This window comes from Lepisosteus oculatus, chromosome 4, assembly GCF_040954835.1.
Source record: "Lepisosteus oculatus isolate fLepOcu1 chromosome 4, fLepOcu1.hap2, whole genome shotgun sequence".
Classification (NCBI taxonomy): Eukaryota; Metazoa; Chordata; class Actinopteri; order Semionotiformes; family Lepisosteidae; genus Lepisosteus; species Lepisosteus oculatus.
The window spans coordinates 59,694,309-59,719,712 of NC_090699.1; the positions used below are offsets into that span (position 1 = coordinate 59,694,309).

The 25,404-nt window shown below is 39.3% G+C and overlaps 1 protein-coding gene across 3 annotated transcripts in view; it reads right to left on the bottom strand.

Moving 5' to 3' along the window:
* setd5 (SET domain containing 5) overlaps nt 1–25,404 on the bottom strand; it is a 41,392-nt gene that overhangs the window by 4,590 nt on the left and 11,398 nt on the right. For 2 of the 3 annotated variants that reach the window (XM_015348277.2, XM_069189435.1), the window contains 19 exons: nt 20,274–20,496; nt 15,866–15,971; nt 15,055–15,266; nt 13,971–14,029; nt 13,471–13,658; nt 13,085–13,123; nt 12,677–12,919; nt 12,288–12,436; nt 11,818–11,935; nt 11,333–11,442; nt 9,142–9,415; nt 8,173–8,427; nt 6,848–7,171; nt 6,277–6,522; nt 5,179–5,302; nt 4,531–4,775; nt 2,987–3,043; nt 749–1,249; nt 239–531 (listed from right to left, as the gene is read on the bottom strand). In XM_015348277.2, coding sequence (XP_015203763.2) covers nt 239–531; nt 749–1,249; nt 2,987–3,043; nt 4,531–4,775; nt 5,179–5,302; nt 6,277–6,522; nt 6,848–7,171; nt 8,173–8,427; nt 9,142–9,415; nt 11,333–11,442; nt 11,818–11,935; nt 12,288–12,436; nt 12,677–12,919; nt 13,085–13,123; nt 13,471–13,658; nt 13,971–14,029; nt 15,055–15,266; nt 15,866–15,971; nt 20,274–20,344 — 3,614 coding nt within the window. In that variant the 5' untranslated portion in view covers nt 20,345–20,496. The remainder of the gene's footprint in view (nt 1–238; nt 532–748; nt 1,250–2,986; nt 3,044–4,530; nt 4,776–5,178; nt 5,303–6,276; nt 6,523–6,847; nt 7,172–8,172; nt 8,428–9,141; nt 9,416–11,332; nt 11,443–11,817; nt 11,936–12,287; nt 12,437–12,676; nt 12,920–13,084; nt 13,124–13,470; nt 13,659–13,970; nt 14,030–15,054; nt 15,267–15,865; nt 15,972–20,273; nt 20,497–25,404) is intronic. The other variant, XM_069189436.1, reaches the window with a different exon arrangement.

Genomic DNA, 25,404 nt, shown 5'->3' on the forward strand with positions numbered 1-25,404 from the left:
GACAACATTTTCACCAAGCATCAGTGAAATACTTTTACATAATTTCCAATCATGGGAACACATTTAGCCTCCTGAAAGAACCGTTCAATAGCAAGGAAGTAAAAGCTTTAAAAAGACAAAACTGGACCACAGATTTAGTCTTGGGTATGCAAAGAAAACTCAGATTTGTCTTAGATGAAGTGAAGCCTAGTCTCAGCCTGCTCTTATTGACGCCATTTCACCATTTTCTGGCTCTTACCAGTGGCTACCGATTGTGTCCTGGGTTTTGGCTTGCGAGTTGATGGACTGGCCAGAGTTGGGATCAGGGGGGCTGATCTCCTCAATTTGGGGGATGGATGGGTGAACAGGGGAGGAAAAACTACTCTGAGGGGATACAGGAGTCCGCAAAACTGTCCTCTGGAGGCTGGGAGAGTCTGCATTGCTGCTACAAAGAGTGTTTGGTCTGGTCGGTGTGCCCACTGAATTTACGACCTCACTTGGGAAGCAATCCTTCACGCCTTGTTTCCGCTTTCTATATTCCAAGAGAGAGACCTTAAAAAAATAGAGGAAATGCACCATTTAGTACTGAAGCCCAAGGGCTTGAATCTAAACAGTACAGTCCTATTATGCACTAGTAATGCTGAAAATATTGACAATGCACTGGTGGTATTTAAATTTCAAACAGAAATGTAGCCTTAAATATACTTCAGGCTAAGAATTCAACCTGAGGTGCATGTCAAGCAATAAGTACACTTCATAATGGACTTGCCTTCTTTTTCTGTGGTGGGTTATGAGGATGAGGGGGTGTCCCACTGTCAGGGTAACCATACTGTCTGTCTCCATAAGGTGACATCGAATCTTGACCTGGTTCAGACAGGAGGCACTGGCTTGTCCGACCAAAAAATGATTCTCCAGGCGAGAAACTCCCTTCTGATAGTGACTGTCTCCTGTCGCCAGCACAGCCCCTGCCTATTCCCTCTGTGAGGTTTCCTGATCCCAGATTAGCATTCAATGGTGAACAGGCATATATGAGATTAAACTCCGTTCTCAGGGCTTGCTCTCTTGTCTGTGCCTGGCTATCCAGACTCCTGCCACCAAACACTGCATCAGACACCCCACTCAGAGGGCCAGGAGCACCCAGGGGATCCTGCACAGGAGCAAACTCCTCAGATCCTCCTGTGGCTGGGAGCACAGGGCTCTCCAAACTGGTAGAAAGGGAAAGCTCAGGATAAACAACCCGGGATGGATCAAAATCTGCTCGTAGGCAAGGCTGAAAAACAAAACAGATATTGTCAAACCTCCTGACACCTCATGGGTTTCCATTACTTAATGTTAAACTGTGTTATGCAAGACAACTATCTGGTCCTGGATTTATATATAGAAAAAATGTTGTCTCTAGGAATTAAGTGAAAATAAACTAAACTGCAAAGTTCAGTGTCCCCCTTATGCTAATTTCTTTAAACCGTTATTTTTGAGGAACATTTGCCATATGTATAGGGGAAAAAAGCAAGCTGTGCACAGCAAATATATTAGTGGCATCAACATTTCTCTGTTTTATATTAGCAATTAAATGTACTGTATTTGTATATAAAAATAATGTATAAAATCAGCAAAATTAAAAACAAATACTCCAATAAATTTTATATTAAACATAGATACCACAGAAAATAGCATCTAGTACGCCTTATTCCAGTAGTAAACAGAATAAGCATCTTTTGAATTGCCAGAAAACAGCAATGACCTTAAGGAAACGTGTGTACAATTCAATGTTGGAAATTGAGTATGAGAAGCAAAAACTGTTCGATTTTGTATGACTATTTCTATGTTACATGTATTCAGTATGTCCACAAAGCTTCTTCAAGTGCTTCATATTGAAAGATATGAAATGTGTAAAAAAAGATGATGTAACTGTACCGAAAGAGAAATAACTGTAAAACACTAGCACTGACCAAGCTAAACAGATAAACCGATCTTAAAGTATTCCTTTTTTAAACAATCCTTATTTTCACAACCAAATTTTCAGCATAAAAATTAGTACATTTGAATCAGAATGGCACATGCAGATTAATTTTCTGCAGACACTGAAAACCCAGTAGCTTGAAAAGAAGGATGTTAAATAAATATACAGGATATACCTTTGACGTTTGCAGCAAAAATACATTCCCCTTTTCTCAACTAAAAATGAATAATCTATTAATTCAGTTTAAATCCATCACAAAATAATTCCGATTATCGTTAATCTGCCCAAATCTGTAAGAATTTGATTTTAACACCTATAATATTTATTTAACATGCTCTGAAACAAAATATACAGCAGCAGAACTATAAACACCCTAAAAGTCAATAAGAGCTGTTACCAGTTCTACTAAATTGCTTATAATGCTGAAATTGCAGAACTTGCACATGTATTGCAATCTGTGAGCAAGTGACGCAAATGCTTGCATGAATGCTAAATAATTAAGGCTCCACTACAAATGTAATCACACAAAATCTAAGATGCAAGGTTTCGGTGGGAATTCAGAATTTGTGCTCTGCCTTCTCAAAACCAGGTTCCCTAATGTTAAGCTTACTTTTTAGAGTCTCACAAACATACCCTTGCAGGGGGTAAAACCAGAGTATCCTACCAGCATTGTTTTTCAGAATGCCTGTGCTGGATTAAAACACAATACAGATTTAACAGGTAGACCCAATAGAAAAAACAATGGACTAAGGGACTAAGGGAGCCTGGTTTTAGAACAGTAGGTAGCACTTTATTGAGAAAACGTTCAAGTCTGCTGTTCTTGATGCTCATGGACACTCCCCACCCCAACACAGTGTTGTACCTTAGCTCAGCAATGAAATGTGAATTTATCCATGCATAGATGTGTAACAGAAGTAAAGAAAACCATGCACTATGAAAAGACAAATAACAAGCCCCCAAAATCATCTGCTTGCTTGATTACCCCCTCCCAACTGCCTTGCTACATTTCTTTTCCTGTGGTTCTAAGCAAGATGCTGCGATAACTACCTCTGGTGACAGGGACTCGGGCCTATGCGCAGGGGAACTCTCAGGGGAGGATATGTTCTAGAGAAGGGAAAAGCAACTTGTTATTTTTTTTAAATAAAAAGTCAAGGCAGCAAATAAAAGCAAAAAAAAGGAAGATAATGCCACAGCTTTCGAAAGCAAAACGAAAATTATTTGGTTAGAAAATCACTTATTGAACATGGAAATAAAGCAAAGCTTAATACCTATTTAGTGATTCAAAGGCGCAGAGAAAAGCCAGTGGAAATACCACTGACTTAAAATTCAGAAAATATAGCACATAAATTGTTTTTGCATCGGTTCTGAATTTTCACAATCAGTTTTAATAAACCTGAGACTTTTTGGCTTGGAATGTAAAAATTAGTTCAATATTTTAATTGGCAAATTAAAATTGGATACAAACTACATGTTTGTATTGCTTACTAACCAAATTCTCCAAAGCCGTGGCATAATGTTAAGCAAATATTTAAAAAGTAGATAAAAAAATAAAATTTAAAGTTGTTTAAAGTAATTGCATTTTTAAAGGTGTAAAACAATGATAATGCATATAATGAAAATAAACATGATAATCTCATCTGATATGAAATTAAACAATGGGCGTTCTCCCCCAGTATGTATTTCAGAGTATTAATATAAAGCTGTCCCCCCTCTAAACTAACAAAATATTGCAAACAACACAGCCTTTTCGATCTTGTTTTTGTCTTAACATCTCATATCAATCCAATTTTAAGGAAAATAATTGCAATTAGATTAAAGGGCCCATAAAACTGACTTCAACTGAAAAGCAAGTTTTCAATGATTCAGCATGAAAATTTAACTGAAACTAGCAAACAAAAAAGTCATAAGCAGTATAAATCATAATATAATTACAAATTAAAATGTAATAAAGCAGGATGTGCTGGTAAGTGTCAGTCTCGTAATTAAAAAAACATCAATTTAAGATTTGCATCTTTAATATACTGCATAAATTGTAATACAGAGCTACCCAGATAAGAATCTTCTGTTTAGATCTGTCTTGGCATTTCTGTCCACAAAATGGTCAAGTTTTAGAATTCTTTTCCCACCTTTTTCACATCAAAATGAGAAGGATAATTGCATTTATTGGAAGTATATTTTTTAAATCCCAGAGCAAAATTACTTCTGAAGCTTATTAAAAAGATATGGCAGAAGTGTGGTGTACACTGTAGGATTCATCACCTGAATAAACGTTTAAATCCAGTCTCTTTGTACATGAAGCTCAATAACGATTAATATGCTAGGGAAGAATAAAAAAATAAAACTAAAAGAACTGCATTTCCCTACTACAGATCCTTATTTGTGGTCATGAAGGTACATCTTTTTGCATGTGTAACTGAACTCCATTATTCCTACAACTAATACATCTAGTGCACCATTACATCTAATACAAAAACTCTGCCACCCCTTCTGACAAATATTCCCCAGATACATATCAAATTAAACATTAATCCCTCCTCCCCCTGAACACCGGTGTTAGTAATTGCCTGACAACACCTGGCTGCTTTAATTACCTCAAACTGTAATGGGGTATTACAGCGACTAGCAGAAAGGGAGTGAAGGGGAGAGTATGGGAGACTGTATCCATTGCGCCTCTCTTCTTCATCCAACATGAGAGCGCAGGATGCAGCCAGCAGAGGGCTCATGGTGTCCGAGGAGGGCGGGGGTGGGGTGATTGGCGACAGCGGCTGGAGCAGGTCTGCGGCGTTCACCTCTGGGGTGAACTTGGACTTCCGTTTCTTAAAGGGGGCTGTCAGTTCTTAAGAAGGTAAAAAAAAAAGAATGTTTTACACTCCTCAGGGAAATAAAAATAAGGAATATGCATGAGAGAAAACATTCAAATAGTTTACTATTGTATTAACAATAAAACAATGATGCAGAGCCAAGAAGTATTCCCTGCCATGACGCACGGTATCCAACTAGGCTTTCCTCAGAACAAAAAGGCTTTCACAATGGGCAAGTTTACAGAGCATGATACAAAAACTGAAACTAAAACCAGATGGTAGAACGCTATGAGAATCCCTTGAGCAGAGTAGGCCACTAATACGTTTGCTAATGCTTCCAAAAAGGAAAAAAAATAGTAATCCTGTTGCCTATTATTCTAAAAACAAAATAACAAGATGTAATTGCAGAAGGTTAAAACACTATTAAGCCTCACATACCTGTGTCACCCGAGTTGGAACTGTTACTGCTGATGCTACTACTTTGGTGTGAGGAGTTTGATTCTGTCCCATTCTCTGCATTCTTTGAAGACATGCCTTCATCCAAAGCTTGCTTGATCCAACGCTATAAAGTTTTAATTTGTAATCATAACATACATTTTAATCATTTAAGCAAACATTGTGGCACAGTTTATGCTCAAAATATCTTAAATCATTGTTCCATTTTCACACACTTCTATGACATTTAAAAATAAATGAAGATGGACATGCAAATGCACAGCAAGGTGATGCAGTGGTTAGTACTGATGCCTCACAGCACTGGGGCCCTGGGTTCAATTGCAGACTGGTAGGTTAATTGGTTTCTGGGAAAACCAGCCCTGGTGTAAGCATGTGTATGCTTGCAAAGTAAATCTTCATAGATGAATGGAAAATCAGATCTCTGTTGAACATTTCAAGTTCCACAGATCAAATCAATATTCTACCATAGGTATTACACAAGTGCAAAACCAAATAAATAAAATAAAAACATATCAGAGGCCACACTGATACCATTATATATTAATATAATAACATATTATAACTGTGTATTACAGAATGTTCCTAACTCACATTTTTTCCCACATTTTCTTCCAAACATTTAAGACTGGGGGAAAGTTTCGTAGATAACAGTTACAAAACAAGAAACTCAAGTTCTTAATGGGAGGGTTCTATTTACTATTTTCTAAATAGGGTGGCTCCAGATTAAGATGCAGTTAACACAAGGATAAAACTGCACACAGAAATAGGAGTTCCTAACTAAATCTTACACCCCTCAAGTTTTGTTCACTCTGTTCACCCCACTTTTAAGCATCCTGCCACTGGAGACAGAATACAGTCTATATTTGCCACCAAGATGCACCAGCATGAGATCTCACCCCATGCAGCTGAATTAGGCCTGTCCAAACTTTTTTCTTCCTGTGTGAAGCCTCTATTCACCTGATTCACCATCATAAGCAGGATGCACTGCTCATCATCACAGAGCAGTAGTGTGTAATGGTAATCGTTTGCTGCACAAAAACTGTTTTTAACAGGCTTAGACACTCCGCTCAAGGGACTCACCTTTTTAAAGGAGCCGTAAGTGCCATCCACGATAACAGGACGCCTGCGTCTCTCGGGAGTGAATGGTGAGCCGAAACGAATGTAGTGTTTGGGGGTAGTGCAGATGAGAGGTGAGTGGGTGAGACCAGGAAGCATGTTCAAAGTAGTGGCCAGCACTGTCGGGTCTGTGGTAATCCGCAGAGGTCGGTCAATTGGACATTCAGGCTTCTCCATTACCTTATCATTTAGCCATTCAGTAACCAGGTACTGCAGAAAAGGAGGACATCAAATATAATTTTTATTTCTGTGAACTTAGGAAAAAAGGCAGCAGTCTTCACGGTCATCCTGCATTCAAAAACTAATTCTGTGAGTCAGAAGCAGGAAACGCAGGAAAAGCTAAATTATGAGATGCTGATATTGGAATATTGGAATATGTGTAAGACCAAGAAAGTATTGTTTTCTCAATTTGATTTCAAAATGGTTTAAAAAACCCTAAATTATAGTGACTACATGCCGAAAAAAAGGGCAAATTAAGTGCAAAGGAAAAAAATATCAAGCCCAAATCAGAAAGAGACAGGCAAACACATTTTACCTTTTTAGTCTTAGGATAGCGCAGGTGTCCTTTGTTTCCCAGTGCTCCAGAAGCTGCACCCCCTGTTCCGTCTGAATCTGGGGGCTGACCACTTGTCAAAACCCCCTCGGCAGCCCCAGGTTCAGCCCCAGGACCCCCAGGAATGCCCTCCTCTGACACCCCCTGGCTGTGCTCCGCTGCCTGCTGCGCCAGGGCCTGGCGCTGGCGCCGGGCACGCTGGGAAGAACTGGAGCGGTATCGGGACATGCGGCTCTTGGGCCTCGGCTTCGAGGTTTTGGCTGGAGCTGGCTTGGCAGGAGCCTTTTCCACTACGGGAGCTGTTTCCTGGGGGGAGAGAAAAGAAACACAAGGAGTAAAAGCAGGTGTTCCCTCAACTTATCCATCCATTCGTTTTCCAATCGCTTCTTCCAATTCAGGGTCACAGGGAAGCCGGAACCTAAGCCAGCAAGGTACACCCAGCACGAGACACCAGTCCATCACAGGGCAGACACACACTCAAACCAGGGCCAATTGTCTCAGAAGCAAAACTGGGGGAAAAACCGGAGCATCCAGAGGAACCCCATATGAACTTTGGGTGAGCATACAAATCACAAGCAGATAGCACCCCAGGTCTGGAATTGAATCCAGAGCTAAAAACGCTAACCATTGCCTCACTGTGCCACCTCCCTAAACGTCAACTCCCTTAACGTTTCTGCATTTGGTCATTTGTTATGCATCTACGCTTTGTTGTGATTAAAACTGACTACAATGTAACACAAATAATGAATGTAATTTGTAGCACAGCCGATGTTCGTGAAATCTTTAAAGAGATGTACTATGTCCAAAATGTAGTTGCGATGACAGACACTAAATTTAGAATCACTGTGGAGAGGTACATTTTTTTCCTTAAATTACTTGTTTGAAAAATAAGCTGCGTCCCCTTTTGAGAATACCTACCAGAAAGTGACAGTCAATGCGAAAAATCGAGAATCACTAGTTGCGCTTATTGTATCTTGGGTCACAGGAGTCAACCCAGTTGGCACACCTTTGGAGAAAGAGGAAGTGTAGGCAGCCTCTTTCGACCTGTGCATCTTAGAGCTTTTAACACATCATAGGCTATGCATCCCAGTGCAAAGGTGTGATCCTCAGTAACTGCACAACAGGCACCAGGAATTCTCTAGGTTTGCCGAGCTGAGAGAACCCTTTCCAACTAATCCCACCCCTAAACCTGGTGGCACTCAGCCAATTATGATCAAATACTTAAAAATCAGATATTTTGCGGGACGTGCAGAAGCATTCATTAATGTTCAGAAGCACAACAGTAACAGAAGAGAGCAGGCACTCACCATGTTGTAGGAGGAACGTCGTGTGCTGACTCCAACCCCACTGTTCTGGGGGGGCTGTGTCCCACCTGAAGGGATGCTGGTATCCTCGGACTCAAGGGTTTCCAGTTTAGGCTCCTCAGCCACTGGTATTACTGGACTGGAAGTTGCACCAGAAGCAGTGAGGCACCTGTCCTGACTCTGAATATTCCTTCTTCTCCTTTTCTCTAAATTCTCAAAAACATGCATGATTGCCTCTGCCTTCCGGTCTTCACGCGACTGAAATCACAAAGAAAATGCAAAACAGGGCTTTTGAAACAGCAGGAAATGATAATTAGCAGGAGTCATGCACACTTATAAGGTTTAAAACTTAAGAAAGGCCACGAATTGAGACGAGGACTTTTGGGTCATTTAGATTGTTTCGAACTGCTAACTGATCTGAGGATCTTTCAGCTGTTCCTTAAAAGACTCCAGTCAGAAATGAAAAGAAAATGTGCTACAAACTACATAAATCGAAGTGAATATGGAAATTCCTGTTTGGCTCATGTGATAACAGTCCCATTGCAGACTATAATTTAAATAACTATAATGTTGCAGAGTTAACACTTAGGTGTGCCTGAAAATCTTGCAAAATTGGGAAAAGTGGTTGGGTTTACAGGAATTACAGATTAATTTAGCAAGTGCTGCCAGGGCACCGTGAATAACTGGTTTTACTATTCAAGCGTTTTGTTGTACCCCTTTTTATGTGATAAGGTTCTATTCTCATCAATTTCGGCCTCTTTGCATTCAACTAGCTTCAACTCACTTCACTAAAGAAGTATTATCAATTATATACAGTATAAGAGAGATCGCTGTTTTTGCTTAACACGCTGTCTCAGATGTATGTATGTATAATTGTATTTATTGATCCCACAAAATAATATGTAGATGACTCTGAAATCTAAGGTATACGTCTCAGATCAAATGAGTATGTTTATTTTATTCACAACAAACCTCTGTGTCACTTGTTCCAGTAATGGTGCCCTGGGGATCTTTGGAATCGTTTGGGTCCTCTGGCTGCTGGTTACTGTTTTCGTCCGACATGCTCCCCTGGTTTCCCACCTCAAGCTCTTTTCGCCGGGCTTTCCTGCGCCTGGTCTCTGCCCCCACCTGGGCGGGCACTGGGGGGAGGGGTGGGGGAGGAAGCAACTCCATTGGGCTCGAGTTGTGTTTCTGCACTGGGCAGTTCTGGTTCCCTTTGTGGCAGGCACAATCCACTTTATAATTACTGCATTCAAAAAAATTAAACTTTTGTCAATTCAAATTTGAAAGCGTTCATAAAACAATACTACGCAATGATACAAAATAATGCATGGAAAGGGTAGGTTATATATTCTTGTCCTGGAGCTAATACAACCAAATCATGTGAACAAGTGAAATTTTAAGGTAAAATTAAATATAGAGATACATAAAAGGTAAAGAACTTTCCACCTTTCAAAGATTATCTCTAATAATGTTTGCCTAAAACAAATACTGTCAGCATTGTTTTGCCCTCCTCTATTCTTCTTCTTTACCTTTGAGCAGCGTCTGACACCGTTGCGGACACCACCATCTCTCTCTGACCTTGGATACTCTGGTATTGATCTGGCCTGGACCTCCTCTCACTCTGATTGTTCCAGATCTCACAGTGTGGCTCCCTCCACATCTCTCTACAGGTGTTTCCAATGGATTAGTGTCTGGACCTTTTCTTGTCTCTCTCTCTGCACTGTTTCTTTAAGATACTTGATTATTTTCTCATAAGTGGTAAATGTCCAACCAATTATATACCAATGGTGGACCGATCTTCCTCCCATTCCCTTGCTGTTAGTCAAATCTGGAGGTGGTGCATTGGCTCTGTGGCTAAGGATCTGCGCCTGTGGCTGGAAGGTTGCCGGTTTGTATCCCGCGCCCGGCAGAGGAATCCTATACTCCTACTATAAATGGCTGACCCTGCGCTCTGACCCCAAGCTTGTCTCCCTGTCTCTGTGTCTGTGTGTCTCAGAACAAGTTGGGGGTATGCGAAAAAAGACAAATTCCTAATACAAGAAATTGTATATGGCCAATAAAGTGATCTCATCTGACATTTCTTCAGGGACATCTACTGTAATTGCATCTCGAGCAATCCAAACTCAATTCAAAAATGACTTCCTCTACCTCCCCCCCCACTGATGCCACACCTCTCCCACGTGTAGCATAACCTCATGACACACCCCATGGGAAGGATACATCCTTTCCTAATAACCTACTCTCTTGAAGGCCAAGGTCAGGCCCTTAAACGTTCTAGACTGGATTAGAGGAACATTTTGCTGGCATCTGTGTATCAGTAATTAGCTCTTTCAAAATCTCTGCAGACTACCTTATAATCTCTCCATCACGTTTCTGCCATGCACCTTTAAAATAACTCACTATCTCTATACACATCTAACTCAAGATATAACCTGCCACACTCTCCTCTAAGATACCCTATTCCACTCACTTTCCTTCATATCCTCTTCACTTGTCACCTAGAGTTACCTTCCTCTCAACCTTCTGCACCATGTAAGTGTTCTCCTCCCATACCTCCTCACTTCTGAACCAGCTATCTGTGGACATCAGGACTGCAACATCACCTCTTTATGTCACCTTGGATTTAGCATGAGCTAAATCATTATACTAGGTCATGATTCTACCATGGGGGCCTTAAGGAGAACAAACAAATGGTAATGGCTACTAAACTATAAACATAATGTCGTCTGAGCATTTTAACAAAAAAGGACATGGCAGCGGATCTTTGTGTTTGTGGCACACAAACATATATAATAGACTTTGATCTGGGGATACGCTAATTGTTTTTAATAATTAAAGTGTTCCGTTTTCCTTCCACCAATATGCACTAAACACCAGGACTGTTTTGTTTTATTTGTTAAATAAGATTTTTTAATATTAATTAAAAACCACCTTTCAATCTCCTCTGTTTTGCTTATAACAAGTGTCATCACACTGAGATGTACTCTAGTTTGAGGATGTAATACAGAGCTTAGAACAAATTGGAAGGTTGGAAAATTGAAAAGATTTTTATCACAATGCAAATATACATCAGCACTTTCATCTATCAGAATTATGATGAATATAGGCTGTTCGGCATGACCTAGGAAGTACACTTGTTAGAATAGCAATGGTTACTCACCAGCTGTTAAATTCATAGTCAAAGCCAATGGTTACTTCGGAATCTTTTGAAATGTGATTGACAGCATAAATACACAAGTGGATCATCCCATCAGCTATCATGTGTCGAACCTTTGAAAAAGTTACAAATCAGTTTCAGGAAGTTAAACATTTGAAAATGTGACACTGAAAGTGCTACTTAACAGCAATGAAACACTTTGCATGAAAATGTTTTAATACAGATTTTTCTGTATTACAAAATCAAGACAATGTGCCAAAATGCTCAAAAATATTGATTTTGTTAGATTACAGGCCACAAAATATATATAGTCAAAGCATTTAAAGTTGAAATCCTGCATGCATACACTCAATGCTTGACCTTGTTCTTTGATTATTGGTAATAAAGTAATGGGTATGGTTCTTGTCAGTTCCTCTTCATTTACTTTAAATTAGTACAGACTTGATTTTACACCAATCAGAAATGAATTCAGTTACTTCCACACTTACCTCTGCATTTGGAGTGCAAGACCTCCTTATAAACCTTGCATCATTGCCAAACGTTCGGGCATCCACACACATATCGACCTCATTAAATTTAGAATAGAACAGCACGAAAGGGTAAGGTCTGAAAGAAACAAATCATCAACCTGATAGGTCTTTCCTTTCTGTAACTAAAATGTAGTCAAATAAAATATCGAAGCTTCCGATAGATCGCAAAAAAGTGGAAGACAGTCTACCTAGATCACATGAAAAAGGATCCAGACAGCTCTTGGAACAGACTTGCCCACCGGTACAAATACGCACAGTCCAGTGAGATATGTCAACATCTGGAGTTTTTAATATGCTGTATAGTCTATTTTAAAGCATGCAGAAAACCAGGCACGATGACCATATCCAAGTGAATAAATCATGAAGAAATGGCAAACACTTGCTCTGAAAAACATTCTCATAAACACAAAATATTACAGGTGGCTTACTTTTTAAAGAAGTGCCCGTTAACTTCAAACTGTTGCTTAAGCATGACCTTCCCTCGGTACTCTATGATTAGGGTGTCTGGAACAAGGTCCCGAGCAGCTCGCAGGATCTTGCGATGCTTCTGCACTCGAGTCACCCTTCCGAGCTGTAACTGAACACAAAACATGAAAACCAAAGGAGCTGCATTATCTTTTAGAGAAAGGGAAGTCTAGACAATAATACACAGTAATCTAGAAAATAATATCAGTATCTCCAGTAACAGTAATTTTCTATTGGAAGGGGCATCTATGTCTAGTGTTTAAATGGGGGAAAAAACAAAAATCCCAGTCAAACATGAAAATGATCCCCCCTGTAAATTTAAGTTTTAATACATTGGTTTTCCTGGACTCACCTGCATCTGAGATCCAATTACAGTGTTGTTACAAGCCAGCTCAGTTTTGTTAATGGTGTCCATTGCTGCTGCTTTGCCCACAGAGTCTTTGCTGGTTATGCGGTGCAGCTCAAGCAAGTTCTGAATATCAGCACTGTACTGGTTAGAGAAGGCCTCTTCGTACTGGTCTGTCCATAGCCGGATCCGTGTCTCCCAGCCCTCTGTGGTATTCTCATCCAAAGTATTTGCCTCAGTTGTAGAATTCTACTCACAAAACACAAGGAAAAACATTAGAATGTACCACTTAAAACTAAAAAGATAAAGATGACACACTCCTGAAAGTTTATTAGTAATAGTATTCCATCCTATTCAAATCAGGTCTCTTTAAGAGATTTCCTGGATGCAACATTCCAAGTGTACAATCCATACCTTCATCCTCATGGATTTTCTAGAGCCCTCTCGGAAAGCCTTGAAAGAAAAAGACACATTTCAGTTAGCCTTAGAAATTAGCGGGGCATTATTCAGGTATAAGAAAAAGTCAATTCCACTCTGAACGTAGTAATAAAAGGTGTTTAGACTAGGCAGCCTCATTCAGGTGTATTAAAATCAAAGCAGCTCTAAAGCCAGAGCATTCCTTTTTTCTTCTTTCCACATTTCAGTGTGCAATTCACTTCCACTTGGTCCTTCATTTTAAATTTGTTCATGATGGTAAAAAAAAAAAATGTTCTTTGGCAATTTATGGTGGGGTCAATCTTTATTTTAAAACATCCCGCCCAAACAGACCTGGGTTGAAGAGGAATATCAAGGAACGTTACCTTAATCTTTTTTGCTTTAGGCGCGCTGCGAACTTTCTCTGTGCTTTTCTTCCTCTTTTTGGGTTTGGTTCTCTTTACGCGATTGACAGTGAGGGTAATGCTGGTTGGAGTGTGCTGAGTGGCAGTGTAAGACACTGTCGCTGGCGACACCTCCTCATCCCCACTCTCTGTGGCACTGCTTTCTCCACCTTGGCAAACACAGAAGGCGACATTTACATATTTCTATCCAAATTTCACATGGATTTCCTCTGTTGTAAAATGGTGTATGAAAGGGCTACATTTTTTTTTACAGAAACTACTTTCCAGAATTGTATTGAGGGTTCCCCAAGGTTTCTCAGCACTGTACGTAAAATGAAATCCCATAACCCTAAGTTTAAAATGAGATAAGGGGATAAAATCAGACATCGTCAAACACACTATGAAATATCTACTTTCCAACTCAAAGCTTAAGTCAAATAAACAAAAAGAAGCTGTGCAGGGCTAAGCTCATTTGTCCTTACCAGATTCATTCTCTTGTTTTCTGCGCTGAACGTTGACACCTTTCCTCCGGTCCAAGCCCCTACAATCATGATTAAAACTAGAAAATTAACAGGTACTGTACTTCTCACAGGAAAGGACTTCAGATTTTAGTTTAAGCTGACATTAAATTGCACTGAATTTAAAAATAACTCCGGCTACACAGATCGATAGGAGTAGACCATCACTTATAGCTTCCTCACCACGGAATGTTGTACATAAAGGCAAGGCACAAGCCTCTTGATGAGGCATGCTTCCAACTTAGGACTTGATTAATTCCTGCAGGACTGTTCCTGTCTTTTCTTGGATATAGACTGGGATGCAACATTGCCAAGAAAATCTCAAAACAGGAAACCTTAAGCTTGGCAAGAAACCATTGGCACACTTTATGGCTAATTTGAAAAACAAACTATTTAAGGTACAGTAGATACTATCTCCCCATTAAAAAAAACTGTGGCCATATACGAAGACCTGTTACAAAACACTGGAGTGGAGATTATATTTTAATCAAACTATTATGAACTGGTGATAAAGGTCTACAGACTAGAATGTTTCATAAGTGCTCTTTGACTGTCTCTTGCCTACAGGTAGACCGTGGGTTAGTTTTTCTATTCTCCTGCATCTTTCAAAAATTGCCACAACATGCTTCACTTTAACATCACATTCTGATTACCTTTGACATCTTACAAAAGCACATGCAGAAATGCTCCTTACAAGACGCCTTCACAGTGTATTTTAAATATCACAGATACTCAAAGTGAGTCATGTCTTCATGATAAGTCTTCAACAAATAAAGTATATGGAATAATTAAATGCATAATTATTGCATTCTTTACTCAATAATAAAAGTTTAATGGGGGTTTTATATTGTAATGCCCCCTTTATGCTAATGACGTAGCTGCAATTAAATTATTGTTAAGTGTAATATATTGAAGAATAAAATCGGATGTTATATAATGTTTTAGATTTGCGTAAATTGCACATTCTTCCTGAAACCCAACATGCGCAGATCCATGACATGACAAAGCCTGCTGGATAATCAGTGGTTAGAGAGGCAGAACAGCCTACCTGCAGTTTTCACATTTGATAAGAAAGCCATCCTGAGTCAGGCTGCAGTGACACCAGTTGGATGAATTCTCCTGGTCGGAGGAGCTGTCACTGTCAGCCGAGTTGTCCTCGTACCGGGAGCGCACCCCATTGAGCTCCACCCGAGGAATGATGGTCTGTGTAGGTGGGGACGCTGGTGGAGTTGGAGGAGGGGGTGCACCATAGTTGTGATCCTGACAAAACAGAACATGAGCGTGGGACATCTTCCAAACAATGCGGCCGTGCGAAATAGGATCAAAAATGAGGAAGAACCTAACACTTAATGAATTTTAAAACCTAAGGTAGCTAGCAAATTCTATGCACACAAAGAAAAGACTGGAATCCAATTTGTATGCAAATGCATTATTACCATACAGAAAACACTGCACTGGCAGGTTTTTCACCCGGTATGCAATGTAAAATAACTCTGCCCCTATGCCATCACTTCCTATACGTATAAATCTTTTATTCAGGTTTTCTAAAATCTAGGAATTCAATAACACGCTAAAGATAAAGTGATTTTTTTTCTGTGAGGCAGCTAGCACAGTTATTTTCTAGGTAACTAGAATCTCAATTACATAGCTTGAGTTTGGATTCCCAAGGCCAACAAATCCTGTTACAGAAGAAGTGGGTGTTTCTCAGCAGTGTAGATACAAAACCATAAGCAAGCTGAAACTGAATCGCAACAAGTGTAGTATCTCAAATGGCAGAGATGTGATAAGAATAGGCAGCTCATTCTCTCATTGCTTTAGCTTTGGTTTATAATCTCATTAACTATGAAGGTCTTACTCACAGCATAGGGTAATCCCCGGTACCCATGATTCTGAGCGTTCCCACAGCTGTGATTGGAATAGTTATTCTTCTCATTGACAGCAGGGCTTGCTTCCACTGACTCAGGGCTGCATGAACAACCATGTAATAGTCAGAACTTTGAAATATATGAAATTCTAATTTCACCAATGCCTGATTTATTAATTCAACAAAGCATTCAACTATAATTTTCCTAAAACAAGACCATTACTGTCAATAGCACAGGAGATTCAGGTTTTCAGAGAGGTTTTAACCTGTAGAAAGTTAAACCACCTAGTTTTCATATACTTTGCATTTTCTTTTCTTTAAAAAAAATCATCACTAGCAATAAGTAAGAAAAAGTGGCCAAATTTTTAAATAATGTGAGGCTGTTCTACATTGTGCAACGCCATTCCTGGTACCCCAAAGTGTCTGTTGGATTTAATTCCACTTCAGATCTTAATGAGCTAATTGAGCTAATTAGCTTATCTGGAACAATTTAAGCCTTTTCAAAGGTCCAAACACATTGATTTAAAGGAAACAAGAAGTCCTGCTGCATTGGTGCCCAGAAAGACTGGAGTTACGTATCCATGCTCAGTATTTTATCACTATATTCCATTATCAAAGGGCAAATTTTCATTTTCTAATCAATGTGGGAAAGCAATTAAAAAGGCAAACAGAAAGCTATGATCTCTTCACAATTGGAGATTAAAATAGTACAATGTACTACGATGATGCTGATGCTCTGGAACCAGTCTAAAGAACAACAAGCAGATTGCACTGGTTTCAAAGGAATGACCTATACCAACAAGCTAAAAGATCTAAAACTTTTTTGTCTTGAACAGCAAGGACTGGAGAGGTTTCCGAGTATTCAAAACCAAGTATTTATTGAGAATCAACTGTGAAACACCAACCAGGGGTCACGAATGGAAGCTAAGGGGAAGTGCGTTAAAACCAAAGGACAACAGACAAATCACGATACAGTAAGGGTTGTGGAAGAAGCTGCCCAGCTATGCTATCGAAGCCAAAACCCTGACTTCTTTCAAGAAACTCCTTGGATCAACTAAAAACTAGAAATCAAACACATTTCACCCTCTCTTCCCTTCTCCACTGCCAACAACCCTGGTGTTTCCACTGAACCTTGCCTTTCCCCACTCGCAAAGTGAAGGTCTACTCCAAGTGCTCCTGTTGACATCTAGAGAACATCCTGGCTAAATTTCCCATTGGCCCTTACCAATCGTGGCCTCCTAATAATCCCCATCTCTGAATTGGCTTCATCACTCTTTTCCCCTCCCCACTAAAAGCTGATGTGTGGGGAGCGTTCTGGCACACTATGGCTGCCGTCACATCATCCAGGTGGGGCTGCACATTGGTGATGGTGGAGGGGAGTCCCCATTACCTGTAAAGCGCTTTGAGTGGAGTGTCCAGAAAAGCACTATATAAGTGTAAGCCATTATTATTATTAATTATACACCCGAAGAAGGCTCCACAGCTGAAACATTGTTTATTTTCTTCTCTTTTCAGCATGGAATAAACCTTTACTTGCTCTTTGGCATCTAGAGAGCATTTACAAGACCTCTCTTCAACACAGCTCAAAGACAAAGCCCTTAGTCCCTCAAGGCTGGATTTAGTGACAGATCTAGCCTCCGCTCATCCAGAAGGATCAGCTAAATAAATCTGAAGATGAACAATAACAGCAATATGAATAATAATTGAGATATAATCTTTTCTTTGGAATACAGCTTTCAATCTTGTTAAAGATATGTCATAGATCAATGCTAGTTTGCCTTGATAGCAACCTGTACACAGATTTATTCTCATAAAATGCAACAGTAAGTCAATAACTAACCAAACATGCCACAGCAGGTAAAGCTACACTCCAGCTACAATTTATTCTGCATTATCATTTTTAACCTTTCCTTTAGAATCTTATATTAGGAATCTTATATCATTTTCTAGAATTACCAGTACAGGATATCATCAGAAATATGTCTTCCAGAATTAGAAACTTGAAAATCAAGATGCTGAATTCATAATGCAAGAACAGGAAACTAAAAATACAATTATTGATCCAACACTCCTGCCTTAATACAAGAGCAGAGGCAGCTGCATGATTTTGACTGCTTAAAAAAAGATTTCGCTCCAGTCATATTTACTATAAATTCATACAGTAATTCCCAACATTCCATATAATTTTCACCTTTATTAGTTTAATACGATAGTAAAAGAGAACCTAGTATAGAGCTGACAAGCAATTTAGTCTGAGTTGTTGAAACTACACAGGTTTAATTGAGTTCTCGTGCTTAAAAACAAGAGGTACAGAAAAGTCTACTCAAACAATAGTATGCATCGATACCAAACTAATTAACATTATGTAATAAATAAAAGACAATAATAAGCCATTTAAATTCACAACTGCATCACATTCTCTTATTAAAACATCTTTTAAATCTATATATTTTAGTAAGATATGTGTGCATCTTTTATTTTACAATAAACTGGGATTTTTTAAGAACACTATATAATATTTTAGCTTCCTAAATATTTGTTTCATTCAAGCAAAAGGAATAAAGCATGATGCATACCAAGGCATTCCACTAGATGGCGTTAGATAATGTTTTTAATGTCTACAAGAGCTACACTACTTGATACCCATGAAAACATTAGTCGGAATTAATGTCGGAATTAATTATTTGTTTTATTTTTGGTTTATAACATTGTATGTTGCACTGTACGTTGCATTGTACAGAAACTGATTAAACACCAAATCCACTGTTTGTTATTACAGGAAAGTACATGGCCTTTAAATCTTGTATTTTGGCAGCAAACTAGCAGTGCAACTTTAAACTGTTGACTTCCTACATGTTGTAAATGACAATCGTTCTAACATTATAAAGGTAGGAGATGTATTTTTGTCACTATGCACATCAGGCTCTTCAATCCAGACACCACCAGGTCTGAAATGGAGCACTAACACCAACAGACTGAAAACAGGATTCCAAGAAGGGCTACAAACAGTTGGCCAAGTCTTGCCACCACTGGGATGGTTTGAAGTTAGCCTGCATTTCCTTGGCTTGTTTAAAAACTGCTTGCTGCAAAACAGTGCCTCACTGCAGTTCTGTGTGCCTGTAGACAAGCAGTATTATTAATCAGGGCAGTCATCTGTCTGATGCCTTAGCTCTGCTGCTGGATCTGTGAGCTCTTCATGTCAAAAGAGATAGTACGGACAGAAATTCAATTTTAACTCCTAAAAATTTAAAGAATAACGCAACATCAATAAGGTCATAAACTTGGGAAACAAGACAAAACATTCTTCAAAAGAAACAATGAAAAATGTTCCAGTATTCAGCTCATATCTGATATTTTAAACTAACCAATTTAACAAGCTTTGCACGATACTAACAATATGAAAACACCAGAACAACTGTACAGACCTTTTGAAAACAAGGCCCCAAGCAATCGTATTACAGGAACTATATTTCATCTCGATAGGTACTTGCAACACAAGCTAAATAAAATGTCACAAAGAATTCCTGTACTACTCATCCACAAAGGAAACATGAGCTTCACGCTTGTTTGACTATTAACACATGATTTTATTATTCATCAATATAGTCAGGATGCCATAAAATATGGTTTACCATATTACATTACATATACATTCAGCTTTTCAGATTTTATAATTAAAATAAAAATATAAAAGCCTAATTTTCTTCAGTGTACCTAAAGGTAAACCCTCTTCAGGCCCAATCATGAAACTGACTACAATGTACAATTATGTACTGCAACGCTTACTGACATTTCATGACCATCATTAGAAAAAAATGCAGCAAATAAAACTGCAGCAGCTCTCATCTTGCAATTAACCCTTTACCAATACTGTCCATTTTAGGCGGTATCTGACGTTAAACGTTTTAGGGGAAGAATTCCATAACGCGAATAACGAGCGCCCAGTATAAAGGTAAAACGTGTTTTTACTTGGCAGATTCCAGCCCTAAAGGAAAACTGGCTCAGTGCGTCTAGTCACAATAAGGTGGTGAGACAATTTTTAGAAAAAAATGTTTTTTTGTTTTGTGGAATATGAATTATGGTAAAACCCCTGCAATTCTCCTGGATTTGCCCACCTTAATCATTAAGCGTTAATGATTCTTCCCACATGACAAACCCACAAAAAATAGAATCTATAATCCATGGCTGTATTCCATCTGATCCATTTCATGAAAATGTCACAAGGACTTGCTTTGTCCCATTTCACCTGGGATTTTCATGGGCCATGCGAGATGAGTGGAGATGCACCACGTTTCATTATACAGGGAAGGAGCTGGGAATGCAGCAGTACTTTCTGACATCCCATCCACTTAACAGGGGTATCCCTCACAATGCAAGTCTAAGAAGCGATGCTAAGTACTCACTCTGATCCAGCAGCCATGTCTGAGTAGGACGTATCTGGTGTAGTGACTCCCAGAGGGATTACTATGCTCATGACGTCCAGCACAGCGGTGAGGGGGGGGGAGGGGGGAGGGGGAGGGGGGAAGGGGAGGGGAGGGGATCACGGGGTCCAAATTGCAGCAACACACCACTCCAGGGGCGGGGAGCCGTAGTGCCGCAACCAGTACCTCACGGACATGAGGAAACCTGGAAAAACACCAAAAGGAAGCCATCACATACCTGGAAAGATCCTAACGCAACAAAGCATTACAAAGGTGCATTCAGTATATTAGTAACAGAGGTGCAATGCCGGGACTGAAGGGTATATAGTGACTGGCTGCAGGGGAAAGGTATACCACTAGCAGACAAGAAATCAAAACACATTCAGGCCTGGAATTAGGAAGAACATCTCACAAGGATTAGCATGTGGAACAAAACTTCTGTTAGGTGGTTCTGAACGCTTTTTCCAATAGGTATTTAAAAAAAAAAACCTGATGAAGCTCTTGAATGAATTGCAGGTTGCAAGGTCGAAAATTCATTTACACACATAGCTGACAGAAATACTATTAGTAACCACATTCAAAACCACCAGCATGCAGTTTAACAGCTTTAGACAACATGGCCCATACGGTCAGGACACTGCAATACTGTTTTACACTCAATTGGACTTTTGTAGAGGACAATGGTACTTTAGATCTTATAAGCACATACTTCTCTATCACAGCAGTGTGTAATTTTGTTATGATCATGAAAGTGAATCCTCAGATAAAAGGGGTCATGCATATATTTTATTATACATTTTCTTAGTTACCACACAAGTCTCCAATACATGTATACTGCAGATGAACAGGTGTAACACCAATGAGGACCAATGCTAAGAATATCTTTGTGACAATCATAAATCTATACAAACAATCAAAATTGATTACTGTTTGAAGTGACATGCCAACTGGCTACAGTTGCCCACTACAGACACACAACTTAACCCATATATAAATCTGTAAATATAAACAGTAATTGATTGAACACATATTAAAAGAAAATAATAAATAAGAGTTTGCCCGGAGTATGCTGATTTAGTTTTATTTATTAAGAAAAAAATCAAACGCTCACCATTTAATAATGGTGTCTCTTTTTTGCAGTGCTGTCTATGATCAAACTTGCAGAATGATTTACAAGACTCAGGAGTGAGCATTATTAATGCACTGCACAGCTCTGTGCTACAGCCATGACTGTGCCTGGAGCTCCATGCCGAAATGTCAGTTAGGACGCTCTGCGGTTGTTCCCAAATCAATACACAACTAGATTAGCAGCGCTGCTCTCAGTCAGCGCTGATGATATCCAACCTGCCCCCTTGCCTCGTTTGTTCCAGTGGACGGTACGATTTATCACAGTGCGCAGACATCACTCACAGGAAAAATCCTCTTGGTAACACATTGATCAAACCCCTTTGCCCACGAGCAGAAAAAAAAATGCATCCAAGCTTTTATTACCACAGCTCTGCTCAATTAGCTGGAAAATTTAATTATAATAGCCCCTGGTTTCAGTAAACATCAGAAATACATAAAAATAGAAATCGCATCAGCAGGTGCTGAGCTTCCAACCTGCAGCTTTGTAATTGGCTGAGCTGTGAGCTTCAGAAGCAAAAACTGTCTTAGCGTGTTTGTCATAAACATGGCGGGGGCAGACTGTGAGCAAACGCTCTGCTCACGGCTTGTTTCACAGTGGTGTCCTTTTAAGCAGTGCAGTCTTTAAGCAAATTTCCAAAATGATTTACAAGAACTCAACTTCAAATCCTGCACATTTTTTTCCATGATATTTTATCGAATGCAGCTCTGCCAAAGAAGCAGCACTTAATACAGGGCTGCCTTATCCATTTACAGAAGAGGTTTAGAAATACCAGTTGGCATGAAAGCAAAAATGTCCAAATAAACTTAAACCCAGTATCAGTGCATAAGGCTATTGGGTGTTTCTGTGGGTGCATTAACTTGCTAAATGTACACAGCTCCTCACTCATGAAAACGTATTTTTAAGTATTTTACAAAAACCCCACTTTGCGTATGCTCCCTGATGCAGCATTTTGGCCACCAAATTCTGAACAGAGGAGTTTCCAAAGAAGGCCCCTCACCCCACAGCCTGAATAACAGGTTCAAATTACCAGCAGACATAGCCTGCCTTTTCAATTCAGGAGTAAGAGGCCATTTTAAGGAGGGCTAAGAAAAAATGTGTGCCAAGCTATATGTAGTCCTAGTACTGTAGTGCTGGCATGTAATAAATAATTTGATTCCTTTTAATCTTTAAATTATTAATATCCTCAATGCTCTCAGGAGACAATGTACCCTGCACAAAGACCTCTGAAAGAGGACAAGACATCAGGCTGCATGAAAGACTGTATAACTCGGTAGTAACAGGCAGGCCAGACACACTAGAAATTCCATATTCTTCACATTTAAAGAAATTCACACCAATAGCTTAAAACCAAGGACAATAAACTGGTACCCAACATGGGGAGAAAAAAGACACTGCTTGGCTTTGTCACTGATGCAGATAAAGCATGTCATATGGGTATTGACTGATGAGCACTTTGGAAAACAGGGGGAAAGATGCGTGATATAAGAGGGTCAAATTACCAAGGAGCAGCTGGGTTTCAGCCGAGCATAATTTTAAATATACAGCTCTTAATTTTCTGGACAATAGAAAAGATTCAACCTGTGACAAGTCCACACATCAAATTGCTTGAGGAAACAAAAAATAAGATCAGAATACTTGAACTGCAAAGTAAATATAAAAGTACAGATAACTGCGGATCTGAAATTGCATCAATAACGTTCTGACTGAATCAAACTACATACAAATATTAAATAATCACTATTTACTAATTACAAACTACACAGGTCAAAATTAACTGATTAGTTTTCAATCCAAAGTATCTAAACATTTTAGGTACATGATCAAAGTTAAAAAGAGAAGGGAGGTGCATTTACCAAACAAATTAGTACTGCACTCATCAAAAAGAGGCAATTCAGCTGAATGACCTCACAACCTCAACCCTAATCACACACGCAGTGAACACCTTGAAGCAGTTGCACGTGTAAATGACATTTGACAATAACCTCGTCCTTGCATTGTGTTATGTGTTGTCAAGGGAAACGCAAACCTCCGTGGCGTTTCTGTTCTACAGCATTTCAACGGAAGGATGCTGAAAACAATCGTTACATATTCATCAAAAATCCTAAGCAAAGGAGATAAATCCAAGTACCGGATAGTGGAGAATACGTGGCATAACTCGGCATGCAGAGGAAAACAAACGAAGGTATTCTCATTAAACTGAAAAGTGATGGATGTTAAGCTGATACTGCAGAAACGCTTCGGGTCTGCCTCAGAAATAATTCCCAGTGCATTACAGATAAAAGCACATGATAGAAATAGTGGATCTCCATCTGCTGCCTTGGAAGTGTGGGGGTCAGCAGGTCAAAGATGTAATGGAGGTCCTAAGCAAGAAAGTAGGCATGCAGTACCACTCCCAACCACAAATGGAATCTAAGCATCACCGAGAACTATTGAATGCGGAGGTAAATAAGAGCACGATTCAACTAAGTTTGCAAATGCATTAACAACACATTGATTAAATAAAACAATGTATGCAGAGAGAACACCAATTTACTGAAACAACGTGAAAAAAAAGGTTTGCTTGCCAATTATTCTGGTTTACTGATACATGCATACATGTTTCTAGCATTAAAAAACTATTAAAAAAAAAACACAGATTTATTGATCTACGAAGGCACCAATGTCAATGTCTCCCCAAGCAACATCTATGCCTCTTACCAGGTAAAAAATTACCTCAAACTTATAAAAGAATAGAGCTTTACTTAGGGATCCAGGTTCTTTCTCCTCGTGAATGGCAGCGCTCATCACCTTTTCCCAAAAGAGGGACCATGTCAATTTGGACTTTATGTGACTAGTCTTGCATGACAATGCAAGTCCCTATGAATCAACCAACAGCCTCTTTCAGAACAAAAAGGCTGACAGTAATGGTCACTTATTCACCCTGTTCTTTTTATTGCAATATGTACTGCATTTGTTTTGATACATCACCTGCTGATATATGCTGTTAAAAGCTTTACAGAAATATTATTAAAGGACATTTCCTCTTCTGCGATGGACACCATTTACAGGGTGTACCCCACATTGTACTCATTGCTTGCCCAGAATAGGCACTGGCTCCCTCATAACCAGAAAGGCAGAATCTCTAGGCAGAGAAAGATTACTAACAGCAGATGGGATTTCAGTCCATCTTACTCATTTAACTGCAGCAAACTGCTAGAGCTCATCCTGCTGTTTTCCGAAGGACCCAGAACAGCCTTCACATCATCTTGGTAGGCTGCTCAATAACCATTTCTCTATTTAAATGCTGAACTTCGCTGTACTTTTCACTGAACTAGATTCTGTATTACCTATGAAGTCGTGGTGTAGGCTAACAATCAATCTTGCTTATTTATGACATATAAGTCTATCACTCAGATTAAGTTTTCCATGCCTGATAATTTTGCTAACTGAAACAAACTAATAAATGTCACTGTTTTCCTGTAGTGTCATATCTGCTAATATAATTACTATTAATCTTTTGGGTGAAATCAGTGGTGCAAAGCAGAGTTGAAAACAGTATGTACCTCTGTGTACTCCCTTTGTCTGTGCTCATCACCACTGGAACAATGATCAAATAAACGGAAGCATTTCTCTGTCCTGTGTCACACATTTGCTATTAAAGATGTTTGCATGTAACCTGCAATTAATGACAATGCCAATTCACCGTGTACCAACATTTCTATAGTTCTGAACACCTTAAGCCTTTTGCAACCAACATACCACTAAAATGTTCCAATTTCCTTGTCTTCTGCAAATTTGGACTAGTCTGATTAACACTAAAACAACAATACGAACCCTCTATGTACAAGTCTGATAGCCTTCCCTCAAGATGAGGTTTCTGTTTTACATGAACTATGTATCAGATACTTCATCAAAAGAATTGAAAGATTTTTCCAAACCATTTCTCAAAAGTCTGACATTTATGTTGCCGAATGTTAGACAGAAAGCAATGCAAAACCAATGCAA